This window comes from Onthophagus taurus, chromosome 1, assembly GCF_036711975.1.
Source record: "Onthophagus taurus isolate NC chromosome 1, IU_Otau_3.0, whole genome shotgun sequence".
In the NCBI taxonomy this organism is placed as follows: domain Eukaryota; kingdom Metazoa; phylum Arthropoda; class Insecta; order Coleoptera; family Scarabaeidae; genus Onthophagus; species Onthophagus taurus.
The window spans coordinates 14,527,997-14,544,906 of NC_091966.1; the positions used below are offsets into that span (position 1 = coordinate 14,527,997).

At 33.5% G+C, this 16,910-nt stretch overlaps 1 protein-coding gene across 2 annotated transcripts in view; it reads right to left on the reverse strand.

The window, feature by feature from the left end:
• The window catches only part of LOC111429413 (uncharacterized), an 89,746-nt gene extending 80,152 nt beyond the window's left edge, over positions 1 to 9,594 (reverse strand). The window contains exon 1 of one of the 2 annotated variants that reach the window (XM_071197364.1): positions 9,277 to 9,594. In XM_071197364.1, the coding sequence (XP_071053465.1) occupies positions 9,277 to 9,334 (58 nt within the window). In that variant the 5' untranslated portion in view covers positions 9,335 to 9,594. The remainder of the gene's footprint in view (positions 1 to 9,276) is intronic. The other variant, XM_071197363.1, reaches the window with a different exon arrangement.
• Between the last annotated feature and the right edge of the window lie 7,316 nt (positions 9,595 to 16,910).

Consider the following 16,910-nt stretch of genomic DNA (forward strand, 5'->3'; position numbering starts at 1 on the left):
ACGATACGAAGATATAAAACCGTTGTTGTATTATTCATGAATTCAAAGTTTATGCTGCTTAATATTTAGAAAAGTTTCCGAATGAACCCTTCCACCCTTTCACAATGGCCCTTAAAATGCAGACCAGTGGCGTCAACTAATAAAAAATCAACGGGCTAAAACTTTACACGGTTTACGCTTATTTTGGCAGCGAGAGCCGAAAATGTTCAACTTTTCGGAAATGGGTCAATAAATCCGTATGGAACTCGGGATATTTACGATCTCCCGAGTAAATTACTAACATTAACCAATCGCTAATAGTCCGACACATTTCGAGGCGTGAAATGCACGACAGAAATGAATACATGCATAAACCGAATTGTAGAAGTTTATTAAAAATTTAAAAGCAACGTCCTCGTCGGGAATTCTGTTTAATTTACCAGTTGGGAGTTTGTGTGTTTGTCCCTTTAAGTAGATACGTCATAATTATATCAAAAGCCAGAACTACTGCAGTTTCCGCTAAAGCTTTTCCATGTTTCACGCAGCCACCACATATCTTCATTATTTTACCAAGTTAACAAAGTTTCACCAAAGTCAATTCACTTATAATTTGTTTCGTCTCTTTGTTCTTTAAACAATGGAATATAAAATAACATTTTTAAAACACCGCTACATCTTTTTTATTTCAAAAATTCGAGGGGAGTTTATCAAAGCTCGGTCTAAATATTGGTAACTAATATTCCAACAGAGAATTGCTAAATCCAAATTAACCAAACAATGTTTTATAACAAAAATTTATTGCTACAGAGAAAACTAGACACGTAAAATATTTCATATATTTTTTTTCATTTATTTTTTTTTTGCTTGAAATTCCATAATAATTTACTGCAGGAATTAGTGAGTAATCATGTATGAATAAATTAAGCCGCCAGTACAATATCGATTCGGATTTTACGATTTTTAGAGCCGGGAAATGTAGAATGTTGGTTACCTGTAGCAAATTACTGCTACGAATTGAAACGTCAGCGGCGTATATAAAGCATAAAAGCGTTTAAGCTTTTTCACATTTCAGTTGCAAATGCAGCTAACGCTAGAAACGAAAAAGTTTATTAAATCCTTAATAACTGGCGAAAAATTTCGTAACAAAAATTTCAAAAACAATCTATAAAAACACCGTCTATAAAAATAAATTAAGTATCAAAAACAAGCTTTATAATTCATTGTTTACCTTTCTCGTCTTCTTTATACTCTTTGTTTAAAGACTGCGCGAAAGTTTTAATAACTTTAAAGAGTAAGTAAAGTCAAGAGCTAAGTTTCATTAACGAGACACTTAAAGGATGGAATATTTAAAATTATTAGTCAATTTTAATATACTGTTAGCGTGGAATGACTGAAAAGCTTTTAGATTACAATTATATTATTCGTAATGAATTCAGTATAATTATAGGAAAATTGGTATATAGGTATACCTCGATTACTTTTCATGGGATTTTCTAAAGATCCACAAATTTGCGAGATACTTAAAGCTCAAGTCCTTTAGAGTGGGATAGTCGCACAAGGTATTTTGGGAATTGTTAACAAGTCCTATGTTATAAAGGGGGTTGTTTACTCCATGGTGTACGGTTAAGAAACTGAAGGGTTTCTTAAAAGCTCATTGAACAGCTGATAGCTTGCGACTTAAGCCCATGAATCTTTTAACTTTTGGGTTAACTCATTTGAAACGATTAATACGCGAAGCTATTAAAAGTATTATTAACATGTTAAGCTATGAACCTAAAAGTTATCAAAGTAAGTCTCAAAGATCCGATGCAATCTATTTGTAAACCAAATTTCATCTACTGATTTTATGCCAATAATAAATAAAACATTTATGCCTAATACAAGATAGATGAACAAAGGTGACAGTGGAAACTGGAAGAAAATAAATTAAGTAAAGACACATCAAAGAAAATTCTACGAATACCGAAACAGAATTATGCCTTGTAGTATATCATGAGTTACTATATTTTACTGAATGCAATATTGGTTTTAATATGCAACTCTGATTTGAGCCTGCAGCTATAGTTTATAGTATAAAGTCTGCAGCTATACAGTCTACGATTATGGGTAACAAATGTAGTCTGTAAACTACAGATATGATTTTTAGTGTAAACTATGATTTGCAGTCTACTAATATAGACTGCAAATCATATAGGTGTAGTTAGCAGTATGCTGTCGGTAGCTATTATATGAAATCTTCAATCTGCAATCACGGTATACAATCATCATGCAGTCTGCAGATGATCGATAGCTATGATATGTACATAACTATTATCTGCAGTATCTGTTTGTGACTATAGCTTGCAGTGTGCAGCGTATGTAACAAGTTGCATACACTTATAAACTGATATCCTCAATAATGGACTATGGTTTGATGCAATAGTGTACAGTATGAAATTTGCAAATATGATTGAGATATGATATGAAAATTGCAGTCACTTTCACATTGCTGATAGATTGGTGCATAATACATTAGCTTTAACCCAAACTATGTTGGAAAACTAACGTTTACAAAACACAACACGTTTTGGCATGAACCTCAAATCAGGAAAACCCAACCCAACCGTATTCAACAATTAATGCACCTGATCATTACTTTCATTAGAGTGATATTCTCCTTTTGTTCGATACCAAGGGATTTATTACGGCGTGCCAAAATGTTGTAAAAAATTGTACCTTTCCTTAATGTTTAAAAAACACGTTATGTTTGAATATTATCATAGCCGCATAGGACATTATCTTCAACTTAGTACGTATACATACACAATACCCCTCTAAATATGTTATATCGATGAAAAGTCCTATACTATGAGAAGACTGAGCCGTGGTAACTAGTAATGTTGCACAGTATATTTAGATTTCTCGTCTGTAGACGATACGGACAAGCAAGTCGGAAAGGATAAAAAGGAAAAATGTCAAACCACCAGAAATCGAAGTATTAAGCATCGCATAGCAAACATGTAGAAAAAGTGACATTAACGTCCTAAACAATACTTGGCGTTTATATAAATAGAACTTAAGATGAAAGTGGAAGCTGGTAAACTTTGCAGAAAATCAGAAAGTAGTGTATTATTATGTTAGAGACAATGAATATGAGAACCCACATATCTTGAATTTATTTGCTGTGGGGTTAGGCTTGGCTAGCTTGGAGTTTCCTTGGGATTGTGTCAACTTGAAAATTATAATGAGTTTAGTTGCCTTATTGAGACATTAGCTTGTTTTAGAGTTACATTGCTATGGAGATTAATTACCTTAGTTTAGTAACTTTAAGGTTTGATTAGCTCGCTTTCAAGTTGGATTGTTTTGTGGTTAAGCTCAACCTAACCACATGTGATCCACGATAAGTTGGGTTGGGTTGCTTTATGGTTGAGTTATTTTAAGGTTATGGTGCATTTATGTTCGATTGGATTTCGTTGAAGTTGGCTTACTTTATATCCAAGTTTCTTTAGAGTTTGATTGATTGGCTTGTTTTGTGGTTTGTTTACTTTGTAGATAAGTTACTTTGAAAAGCATTTGCTTATGATTATATGATGATTATATGAGATTATATGATTATGTATTATATGGCATTTCTTGATTATATGAAGTAATACCTGTATTCTTCATTATAACAGCGTTGGTATGAACTCCTGTTTCGATCGGGAATTTGTGTTCGGTGAATAGTCAGTATAAAGTGGGGCAATTTGCGCTTCTCGCAGATCAACCAGCCAGCAGAAGCCGTTTGCTCACATAATTTTACATCATTATGCCTAACGAAACATCTCCAATTCCTTGTCCATCGTTGCATTCTCCTAACTTCTTCATAACTTAAGAACTTATCGACGAACATGTTTGTTATTATTGTCAAAAGCTCTGGTATATCGATCTTATCTTACTTTAATACAAAATCAACCATTTTAATACGACATAGGATAAGTTTATCTTAATTCAAAATGTCAGCCTGTCTGAAAAAAACACAGAATATGTAATTGATAAAGTTCGTTCTGGTTGAAATTTGACACCAGAACATTCATATCGTGTTAAGCGTTTTCTGCAAAATAATTTTTATTGCCGTTTTATTTAATCGGTCAACTCATTATACTATATGAAGGTGAAGAATATTACGTAAAAATATAATACAAGAAAAGGACAACCTATATAACGTTTTACCTAGTTTGTAACCCTATTAAATGTATCACATTCACACGCCGACACATCTTCAGGCGTCGAGATTCAGGAGTAAAATCAAGTAGGTCATTTCAAATCCTAGCCGACGAAAGATAAATTTATCGGCGATAAGCTTCTGAAAAATGGATAGATATCTAAAAGATCCTCCCAACTCGGAAGCGTGTAGATAGTTTGTGAGAAGATTTTCAGCGAAAATTAGTATGTATAAAGTAATATTACGTTATAGCGAATGCTGTCTTCCATTTCAGCCGTCAGCTCAAAAAGTAGATTTGGGTAGATTACACCGGAGTAGTATACAAGACCAACTTCGTAAACAACCTCCACAGTATAATTTGGGTGGAAAAACGAAAACGTGTGAAATTTGTCTGCGGAAAATGACAAAAAAACTAAAAACAACTGTAAGTAATGTAAATTCGTGATAACTGATGACAGTAAAGCAATTATATATAAAATCTGTATGAACTAGATATTTATTTTTACGGATGTTGCAGTTTTACATTCACAATTATTTATTTGACCATTACATTACGTTACCATACGCATCACTGTGACGTATTTAATATGGTGTTTTTGTTCGGGTTAAAGATTTGTATGTCAGAGAAGGACACTTCAAAACCAAAATCCTTAATCAAAGAAATTACTGTCTCACGTCATCGTGGAGGATGAGGCCTTTCCATCCACACACTTAATTCTTATGATGATGTAAAAAAGAAATAAAGAAGCAAAGACTTTTCAGTCGTGTCGTACAAGAAACTGTGTTGAAAATTGGATTATGTTCAGATTTAATTCAATAACCTTTTCTATGACCAACATTATGGAGATCAAAGTACATTCCGTTTACTTCTACTAATTAGCAGTTGAACCGGTTCACAAACTCTGGACCGTCTATCTAGTGATAAAGAAGATCCAACCTCTACAAAAAATAAATCGGTTACCATTACGTCGATATTTAAACTGTCTTTCAATATACCTTAGATCTTTCATCGTTTGAATCTCTACCGTGGTCAGATTTATTAATAAAGAGAAGGATCTTTCCAAATCATTATCAGTCTACTCAAGACGTTTCAAAAAAACATTCAAACAGCCAGATACATAGTAATTGATTAATCTACGCCGTAAATGGCAACCAAGCAGTGTGATTTCCTCAAAAAGCAATCAAGTCTCTCCAGTTGAAAGATCACATGCTTGAAGGTTGGTGCCAAAATAAAACTTTACCAATAAATAAATCAAAAACGGATACAAACAACTCATCAGTAGAACGATACCTGATAATAAACTATTTAAAATCAAATTTCACTTTAAGATCCCGACAGACTTTATCATCGGTGCAACAGCAACAAAAGAACTATTACCTAAAACAGTGGAAATATCGATATCTTTCCTTTTAGAACTAGTACCCTTCTAGACCGTTTAAAGCCTTGAAATAGACATCAAAAATCAAATCAGTTTTCTCCAAAAACAGCATACTTCGAAAAATATCTCGCAACTCCTTTATGCTTGTAACACCATATATTTCACGAATAGCTAATTAAAGATTTCTAAAGACAAAAATCTGACTTTTTGAAGCGTTTTCCCGAAAAAAAAATAAACAAGTAAAAGATAATTACAAGGTACTTCTGGTTGTGCTAATGAAGATGCTGTTGAAGCCTTCTATCATCAGGTATTGTATCGCCAGAATTTTCTCTAGTATTAAAGACGCAGTTTTTGTCATGTTCGGTAATGAGTATGTTCACAGAATTCATGCTATACTTTAAAGAAATTTCTTATAATATGGAGATACTGATGTACCATAATTTTTTTTTCTGAACGTACGACAGGTGTAAAATGGCATGTAAAATATCTGTTACATGCCATTGCTTCCTATTTTACTAAAAAGGGGATAAAATGGTGAACGTACTGACGGTGGCAAGTCTATGTTAAGTTATTAATTTGGTGTCCTGGGATGTATCAAAGCATTAACTTCCTCGGCAAAGTGGCTACTTTATTGCATTCATCGACAAGCTCTTGTAATGATGCTCCTTCCTAATAAAAGACGTTTGTATCAAATCCCATGAATTGAAAGCTATTGTAATCATTGTGTCAAGAAATGGTTCTCATAAAACCTACTCCTTCATACTGCAATTCGATGGTTGTCTCAGGCTAAAGTTTTTGGGCGTTTGTTTAATCTTAGACTTGAAGTCAAACTGTTTTTTGAGAAGCAACTTTTATTTAAGTTTTATGATCATGAATAGCAGGAATTAAACCGGTTAAATTTGTCCCTTCAATGCAGTTATTTCGTTAAAAAACTAGAAGTTTGGATGCTATATATTGAGACCAACCTGAAATTTTTAAACATTGCATTTTCAAAAATTAAACAACAATTTATACATCATCTTAATGGACTAAAGATAGCCTTCGACAAATATTTTTCCAAACGTGGAACAGATGCCCACTGGATAGCGTACTCTTTCAGTCAAAAGTATCTCCAGCGTGGATCTTCATCAGTTCCAGAAAAGGTTAAGTTGATTAAAAACGGATTCTTCAATTAAAGTAGAATTTGAAAAGAAATCTCTCATCTCATTCTGGGCAGACTTAAATGAAGAAAATCCTGAACTATTCAACGATCACTATTCTACTATCATTCACAAGCACCATATTAGTGGAGAAGGCTTTCTCATACTACATTTACTTTAATTTACTTTTGATCCGGATTTTAAATTACGGCGTGGTGGATAGGGTATTTTCTGACATGTCAATATGAGTATGTATTTGCATTCCGCTTTTTTAAATTCTAAAACGTAACATTTAGTGATTTTTGGAAATTTAAGTTCTGGTGATTGCACTGTATTTTCTTCAGTTTAGTGGTCTTCATCGGTCTTTTCGGTGCATCTGGTTGCTAAAAATTGTTTCATTACATTCATGACAATATCGACATCTGCAGAAGTCAGGAGTTTAAATGTAAATTTGAGATCAAGTAACGTCGATGTTATAAGACAAAGATGTCATAATGACCAGTCTAAACTACCATGACTATCCACATAGTCAAATCGGCACACAGCATATACAGCATAGAGATTTATGTACCCACCTGATTTCTATATCTTTTAGTAATGAACGAATTGGTAGCGCACAGTGAGTTTAGCAATCGTAAAATTTTCTAGAACATGTAAAAACTAGAACAACATAAAAATTTGTTTCACTATATCAATAACTTCACAAGCGTAGTTTCGATTAAAATACAGCTGAAACCGAAACTGCGACCGAAACCCCTATTTTAGGCCGAAATTGGTCGAAACTGAAACTTCGGTCAAACCCTAGTAATTATACATGGTGGAGGTAGGGTATGTGGAGCAGTGATGCTAGGAAACACAGTACGTGAGTAAAAAAATTTTATAACACGTTGGTTTATGCTGTTGTTTTGGGTCAGAAAATTAAATATTTGTTGCATAATGGAGCATAATGTATGATTGTAGGAATGAAATAATAATTTAATTTTGCTTTCCAGGAAAAAAATCTAATGACCGGTAAATGAAAAAAGTGGTAAATTTATAAGCTCTAGTCTGAGCATAACACCACGTCACCACAGTTGTGGTATAAAATATGCACATCATCAGAGGACAGGAGAGTATCGAAACGGCTCCACGAAGCCCCAATCAACCAATTTTGTTTAATCAACCCCAATATTGATTAAAATAAAAGTTCTCCCCTTCGATACAATCGCTTAACTTAGAAATTTTTTCTCAAGTTTTAAACTTTTATTTAACCTATATAAGATTCCAATGTTTTATTGGATTTTCGATCTTGGGGATTTTAAACCGAAATGTTAACGACTTCAAATTAATGTGGTGTGATTAATGTAACTTAAACCTTGTAATCATAACCTTGAATTTATTTCTCTTCTAATTCAAAATTGAATTAAAAAATATAATGTTGTTGAGATAACCGTCGTTAAAATTTATTGCATTCTGGTCATCATTATGATAATAATTATTACATTTCAATCGGAAATGAAAATTAAATTTAATCTATAATATAAATTAAATGTGTAATAACTAAAATTAATGGTTAATATTTTAAATCACCCCAATTTAACCTTTAATGGTTAATCACTTCGCGATAACACACACACGATATAATACATATTAATTTGGGACAATTTGGAAATTGTATAATTTAATACACGGCAATAAGTAAATACAATTCACCGCAATTAATTGCTATGTATAGTTAATAGCAAAAATCAGTCATGATATAAAATTTTGTTAGTAAAATATTTTTATAGTTCCTAGTTGGAATAGGAGTAATGGGAGTACAATTATTATTCCGCTGGGAAATTCTTAAGAGGAAAACTAAGAACTTTACAACTACAAGTTAAATCCTTAAAACTGGATGAATACATTAGGGAAAACGCTAGGTCAACAATAAAATTGCAACCCTTAAATTAAACAATTCCTATCCTGAAAGCCCAGTATTTTATAAATTCCCGGGGAAATTCATAACGTAACCGTTTACAAAAGGATTATATAAAATCGGACCTCGTGCTACTAATTGGATCAAATATACTCAAAGTAACTCGATATTTATTGTTAATAAATAAATATTTTAGCAGAAATAAAGGGAGATTTGGGAACAAACCCAAAATTTATTTAAAGCAGATAATTAGGAAATATTAATAATAAAATTATAAAAACATAAACAACACCATTAGAGAATGTTGAAACAAATTTATAACTACATCACAGGAAGTTAACAAAGTCTAATAGCCTAAAATTGTTTAATTTCACGACTTTAAAATTCAGATTCCTTTCGGTCCATTATCTTCAATAAGGAAATTCCTCCCAATCGGAGCACCGACAATGCGAGTTAAAAAGGTCACTATCTTTTAGATTGCGCCAATAAAACGGAATTAATACCGAGTTGAAACGGGCCTTTAAGGCGGTGCATCGCGCTACAAATTACATTGAAAGGCTTACGGGCGAGTAATCAAACTCAATTGACCGAAGAACTAAAACCAATTGAAGCATTCAAAACAAGAATAACGAATAATGATTTAAAAGTAACGAAAAGAATAGTTATTATAAGAAGTAATAAGTAAAATTTTTTATTACTTACCCGTTATCAGTAATGAGAAATAAAGATATGTCTTGACCATCATCATTCCAGTAGTCATTTTAAGTTGAAATCTTGTTCGCAATAACTCACATTTTAAGCACAGACAGTTCGCGTATGTATGAAAGATAAGTGGTTATCTGAAGACGGCGCGCATCTAATCTACGTTAATTGAGAGGAAAGAATTAAAACCGTTTACGGTCTCGCTAGAAGTGGGGAAAAAGAAAATAAAATCGAGAGAGTTTAATTGTTGAAAACTCGCGAAGTTAAGGCCAGTGCGGCGCAGCTGGGGCTCTCGAACCGTCTCCTTCGGCCAATATTTTCGGATTAAATAATGTGCGTGGAGCGAGATCGCTTTTAAATCTCCCGTTGGGGCGCCGCTATTGTAACGGGACGCGCATGATTTCAGGGAAAACACTCCCTCCGGGGATGACGGCTTCGGGAAATATTAAAACATTGCTTGGCGAACCCCTAAACGCAAAGCTTTGCGTCTCGTCAAAAAAGGCGGGAAGAACTGCGGTAATTTTTCATCGTCCCAAAGCTCCGAATAAATTAAGTGATGTCACGTATTAATTAATGGGTAATTAAAGTGCACAGAAAGTGGCTAGGCGACGCCTTCGCGGGTTAACTTTTCTTTTCTCCATCGCCTTTTTTGTATATCCTCAACGCTTTCCACCCAAAACTGTAAAGTCAGCGACGGCTCCACGGAATATTTTAACTTTGATGTTGATGTTTTCGCGTGCGCACGGTTACGTATTTGCTGAAGGGTACTTTATCAGACTTTGCATTTCCTGCGGCTTCTTTCTCCGATGCGTTCCATCAATCAACCGAATATTAATCATATAATACCTTTTTCCTCCATCCTCACCCGCAAACATTATCTGGCGGTCTTCCGTATGCTATTTATAACCACTGCATTGCATTCAAACCTTAATAACGATTTATTTCACGTCTGACCATCTTTTACAATTACTAGCTTTTATTAAAATCTACATCATATGGTTTAGGTCAGTTTCTAAAACTAATCAAAAACGGACAATTATTTATTATTAGAATTAAATTTATATGAAAAGTCTCATAAAGTGTTTTCATTAAACCAATAAAGGATAGAAGTTAAGCGAACTGTTGTAAGTACGATAAGGTTGATCGATCACTTGATGATTACAAAAAGATCGTATGGGGTAGACAAAAGATATTAGGGGAAAAAAGGTAATAATTCGAGTAGTGTCAAAACCGAATGATGGAGAATCCTTTATCCCTAACGTGTTGTAAAAAAATAACTACAATAATTTTGTTTGAAAGAAAATATGTCTTTATATAATAGTATAAGGTGGAAATTTTTGCTTTATGTATCTATCGAGAATTCTCTATCAAATAAAGCATCGGCACGCAATAAGAAATGTATCTTGTGACAACATACACATGCTACCAACAAAATATAGTGTTCCATAAATTTTTCTGTTTACAAGTTCCACGTATTTTATACATATTTTATCGATCGGTTATTGACACGAATTTCAAAGAACATTCTAGATTTCTATTAAAAAACATTGCAATCTTTTTAATTAAAAATAATCCCAAAGGGTTAATCTAATTTCTTAACAAATTAATTGCAGCAATATATTTAAACAAATTGGCTAAAGTTACAATATATGGTCCCTAATCATCTAAATCCCATAAAAAATTACCTTTTGGGTTACATCAATATCGATTTTGACCTAAATACAAGACAAATGGCTTCGTATCCAATGAATTTTAAAACAGTTCTTCATTTTAAGTAGATTTTGTCCGAAAGATTTACGAGAAATCGTAAAGATTTTGAGAAAAGTCGTTGGAACATTTTGGAAAATATAATGATTTTAATTGATATCGAAAATTATTTAATTTATGCCTAATAAATTTATTATTATAAACCATCGACGAATAATATTCACTTAATCCTCGATCAATATCATTGTAAAATTTACGTTAAATCGTCTCATAAAACTTTCATTGCGTTTAACACCATCAAAAGAAAATTATTTAAAAGTTCAAAAATAGATTGAAAAGTATTTTCAGCCACGAGTAAATAAAAGTATTTTTTGCTCAAGTTTCTGAATTATTAACAGCCTACATATGTCGTTCATTGTAAAAGTGGTGCAACTCCATATATTTAAAATACATATTTTTTTGCTTAGTGAATTCCTTTGTAATAAAATTTTAAACTAACAAAAACTAGTTATATTTTAAAAATATGGGAGTTACACCGCTGTTACTACGAATGACACATATAGTACAATTACGTTCGCATATATGCATCATCCGCACATATCAAAACCTTCACAATATCACCCAAGTAATCTGAAAAATTATTAAAAAAGATGTGACATCCTTTGTAATTAGACATTTATCAGTTACTCTATCTACATACAGATATGACCTCACCAAAACTACACTGCTAGAGTCGATGCAATAAACTAGGAGATGTTTCCTCAACAAAATATCATGTCTTTAATCTTGGAAAAGATTGGTTTTTACGTGCCGGCATATTGTGGACGATTGAAAAATCTATTTTACATTCCCCGCTTTACCACTGAACTCAGAAGAAATTCTCCTTTTATTAGAATTCTCTTATTATATAACAAACTATCTATGGCTTTCTTCATCCCACTATTTCGCGTTGATGTAAAAACAGTAAAAAAGAATTTGATGTCTGTGATGAACGTTGCAACCGCCCAGTGCAGTGGCTGATCTTATAGAATCTTATTATAGTTCATAATTCTTCGCGCATTCTGTTTCATTCCTCTGTTCTGTTTTACGTTATTGTTTTATTTTGTATCATTTTGTTTCTTTTTACTCATTTGCTTTTTTATTGTTTGCTTACAAATCGAGTACGGCTTAGTTTAATATTTAATTTAGTTTAATATTTAGTTCAATTTTGTTTAATTATTATGTAGTAATTCCGAAATCTGTAATTAGGGGAAACCCTGTTTATTTTGGAAATAAATAAATAAATAAATATGCAAATAAATATGTCTGTCAAAATTCCATAATAAATCCATAAATATAAATAAAAAGTCTCGTCTTTCATAAGCATCACAATAGATATTTATAAACACAATAACCGCGTTCTTAGTACCTCAACCGGATCTAAATTCTAATTTATTTTTCGCTTCTTCTTCTTGACGAAACCCCGTAACTATTCGTCGTTGCATCTTGGGATGGGGATGTCCAACACCCCCTCAATATCTAATGCTTTATATCCATGGTACCACACTCTCTTCGTTTTGTTCCCAGAATTTTCATCTCATTTGTATGGTACGCTTGTTTTTTTTTGCCGCCTTCGCCTTTATATACCCAGTCAAAACAGCTGTCACACATGCCTTATATATTCTGGATTTTGTTTCAATCGACATATAGTTCCTTCACCAGATTATCTGCCTTAGCGCACTAGCGCTTTTAGTTGCCTTGTTAACTCTAACTGGGTATTCTTGCTATCGTCATGGTCTTGGTCCTTCTTATCATCGAGACTTGCATATTTAATTCTTCTGCTGCAATATTAAATGCTTGTGTTACCCATTGTACTAGATCCTCAGTATCACCCAGTAAGACACATCATCTGCATAGCAAACAACCTTGATTTTGTAGTCCACTCATAGTGTAACCAAGATTCGCTTTACATACTTTGGCTATTACTCTATGCATGAGTGGATTAAATAATATCGAACTAAAGCTATCACCTTGGCGAATGCCAGTCTGCACATCCACTTGCTAACAGTGATAACCAGAATTGATAGTTTTCACCTAGTTTACGTTAAAATAATTATACATCTAGCGCCTCGCCAGCAAGAATTTCTTATTCAAGTGTTGTATGTTTGGTTTACTTTACAAAATATTAAACGTACGATACCATTTAATATCGCTGAAGTCACGTGCCTAGCGAGACACTAGACATGCAATTACATCAACATAAAGCTAGCGTAAACAATCAATTCTAGCACCTCGCCCACAAGCGATTTCGGCGATGTTGAATGATATCGGTCATTTGATGTCTTCACAAGTGAACTAAGCATACATTTTAATTTATTTTCACATCGCCCAGGTCCCGTGCTTGCGAGGCGCAAGAGAGATAGAATATACCAACTTTTCGTTGATGTAATCACATATCTTTTGCATCGGCAAAGTGAGAATAAAGATGTTTTATTCAAGTATTGTGTATTTAACCTGCTTTTGAAAATATTAAGTGAACGATATTATCTAGCTTCGGCGAGGTCGCTTGCAGACGAGGCGCAAGAATGGATAGTTTATGGTTTAGTTATAAAGGCAGGTTTGTTATGCTCTATTGCTTTTTTCAATAACCTGCTGGATGATGAAATAGAGATGATAGATAGAGCGATTTTTTCTAACACCTTGTTGTTCTTCACTCATTTGGATTTTATTAGTGACATGTTGTACTTAAGAGTCAGGTTATCTATAATTGTCGCACATCCTTTTTTGTACAGCGATATGGTCGTAATAAGTAGGTGCAGCAGTACTTTCCAAATTCATACTAAAATGTTCGGTAAGTTGCCTTGCTTATTCTCATTTCATCCAGTACCCCGCTGGTCGTCGGCACTTGCATCCCCTACCCATCTATTGTTGTCCCCCACTTTATATTTAAGTCTGTTTTAGGTACATTAAGTGGAAGATCGGCGTTTGAATTAATTCTATTTAATTGTACGGTTTTCTTAACTTCTCATTTTAATGCTCTCAATTGGAAGTCCATATGGAAGATCTTCCATCATATGGATGCTGGCCATATTCCCTTCTGTGATTAGTACATATCTACGAGTATATTCTACCTTCTTTCTCTCTTTACTAAATTTCTACTTTATTTATACTATTTTCTTTTCTTGTGGTAACTCCTTTACATCACGTTTAAAAAAGTTTTGCCTCCGCATTTATCCGAGCTTGGGACCGGTACGGCAACTCTCGATCCTCTCGATACTCGATCAACTCAGGGCTGTCGTGGAATTAGTGAATTGTGTATCACTTCTTCATATACTTACCTTACAACTTTGTTAGTTTTGCTTATGTTGCACTTAATTACTTAAGAGGGAACATCATATAAATCGCTTGCTCACCATCCAATACTCGAACACATAAGAAGGTAGGTATCGCTAAAATAATTGCTTTCAAGGACATCCTAAGAGAAAATCTGTAAGAGTGCAAAGGATATGGTATAACTTTAACTTTAATCGTTCTGCTACACAGTAGCAGAAGTAAATTGCCCATGATAGTCTGAGGTATTATTTGCAACAAAACACAAACTGAACCTGCCATTAATCATTTTAATGAACACATTAACAAAGATATTATTGCCTTTCATTGCGGATCCTATTGCAAATCATAATATTGAAGTTACTCATAATTATAACAACGCCCTTATAGTCCATCAGAACGTCAAGACACGCTCAATACCAGATTTCAGATTAAAGAATTTTCCAAATATAAATCTATAACGGTAATCCGTGGAAAGGATTTTTTTTTAATGAAAAAAAAAACATTAATATTTTCCAATGTGGTAAATAACACTATTCTGTCATGTATATGCAGATCTCGCAAAATATGAACAGAGTTCAAATTATACATATAGTATTAAAAAAATGAAAATCAAAATATTTAGCAACCAAAATGAAATAAATAAATCACTTCTTTGCGATTTAAATACTGGAGTTAACATAAGAAGTGAGTGCTAGCCCAGTTATGAACTTGACGCGAATATCATTACTAATTGTAATACTCACGGTAAATGTTATATAATTTTGACATACCACAAACTGTTTTAGGATAAAATGGAGTAGTTATCTCTGAACCGATCAAGGATTATCACTTCAGACTTCAGGGGGCAGTACACATCATCCTGTAATCCTCCAGTAGAATAAAGGTGAATACAAATAAATTGTCTAAAAAATTTGCTGGTGGTAGGTCTTGCTCGTCGGATCCAATATAAAGCTAACACTTGAACAGTTTCACACATCCATTGTATCATACTACCCTACTGCTAAAAATTTACTTATTGCTATGAAGTAAACATTAAAGTAATCTAATATATCTTTCGGATAATACAGCCAAGTCTTGGTGGTATTATTACTAATACTGTCGTATTTCTATCTCTCATTTCGTCGGCGTGCTGGGGAAGCGTTGCACAGATATTCTCTTTCCGCGGGCCATAAGGTATAACCTCTGTGACCAAATCATCTATTCGGCAAGTATGTATTCAACCAACCATACTCTTACATTATGGACAAAGCAAACTGGAGGTTCATAAAAGATGTAAACATTATTAGGAAGAACGTTTAATGGCATTGCATCTACAACTTGTTTCAATACATTGAGATACTCAGTATCCGCCATTATGAAAATAAATTGGCCCAATGCTAATAAGTACTATGAATTGAACAGAAAATTTTCTTTAGTGACCATATTCCCGAAGACACTTCATCTTCTCAATGATGAAAATTATGCATATTAATATCTACTTCTTGCCACGAGAAGATATTTATTTTTATTTATTTCTTTATTAGCTCTACAACATATAAAGAATACAATAGCACAAAAATAATAACAGAACTGCCAATAACAGGACCAAGTCAAGGTACACAAGTACCTTGTTTTTCATTGGCCCTACCGAGGAATTATAAAAACTTAAGTAGTAATTAACAAAAAAATTCAAATTAAATTCAATTAAATTTATTATAAGCGAAGAAGAATCGAAAGGAAGGAATATACAGAGGTAGATGCAAAAAAAAATTTATCTACTGTTCGTACAGACATGTTTTAAAATTCGCCTTGAAACCCAGTACATTCCCTGCTTTATCGAATCCGCAATTTTGTTATAAACATTCGGCATACAATACGAAAAAGATCGTTTAAATAATTGTAAACGATGTCGGGGTATTGTTAGACTATGCCTATCCCTAACGGTAATGTTATGAACATCGCTGCGGAAACTTATTTTCTGATACAAGTAAGGTGGGGATTTGTACAGAATCACTTTATGATAAAAACACGCTTTGTGGAGGGTCCGGCGCCTGGACATATTCGTCGAACGTCTCTTTTTACATATGTATATAAATAAAACGCAAGCACGAATTTTGTGCCCGTTGAATTTTAGCAATAAACACGAAGTCAATTCACCAAGGCGTCACACAAACGTATCTTCAACTGGTGATCTAAAAAATGACGGCCCGAATATAAAAGTTTCAATGTTGCGTACGCTCGCCGAAGCAAGTTACTTATATGTTTACTAAATCTCAACTCAGAGTCGACAACCAAGACCAAGTTTCGTGCATCAGTTACCACATTTTGCATTTGACCATTGACACATATACCAGGGGCCACAGTGAAACAATCAGGAACACCACCACACCCAAAGACAACAACCGACGACTTCGAAGGATTGATCATAGGCAGTGCCTAAACGCGAGCGTGATTAGATTGTTCAGATCTTTATTTATATTATCCCGTGCAGCCAAAACATCCGATTTAGAACAGCGTATCATCAGCATACATATGAACATTACAGAACGAGAGTCGGCTATACAAATTCGCAGTGCAAACAAGATAAAGTATTGGGCCCAAAATGGAACCCTGTGGCACTCCCAATGTGATACTAC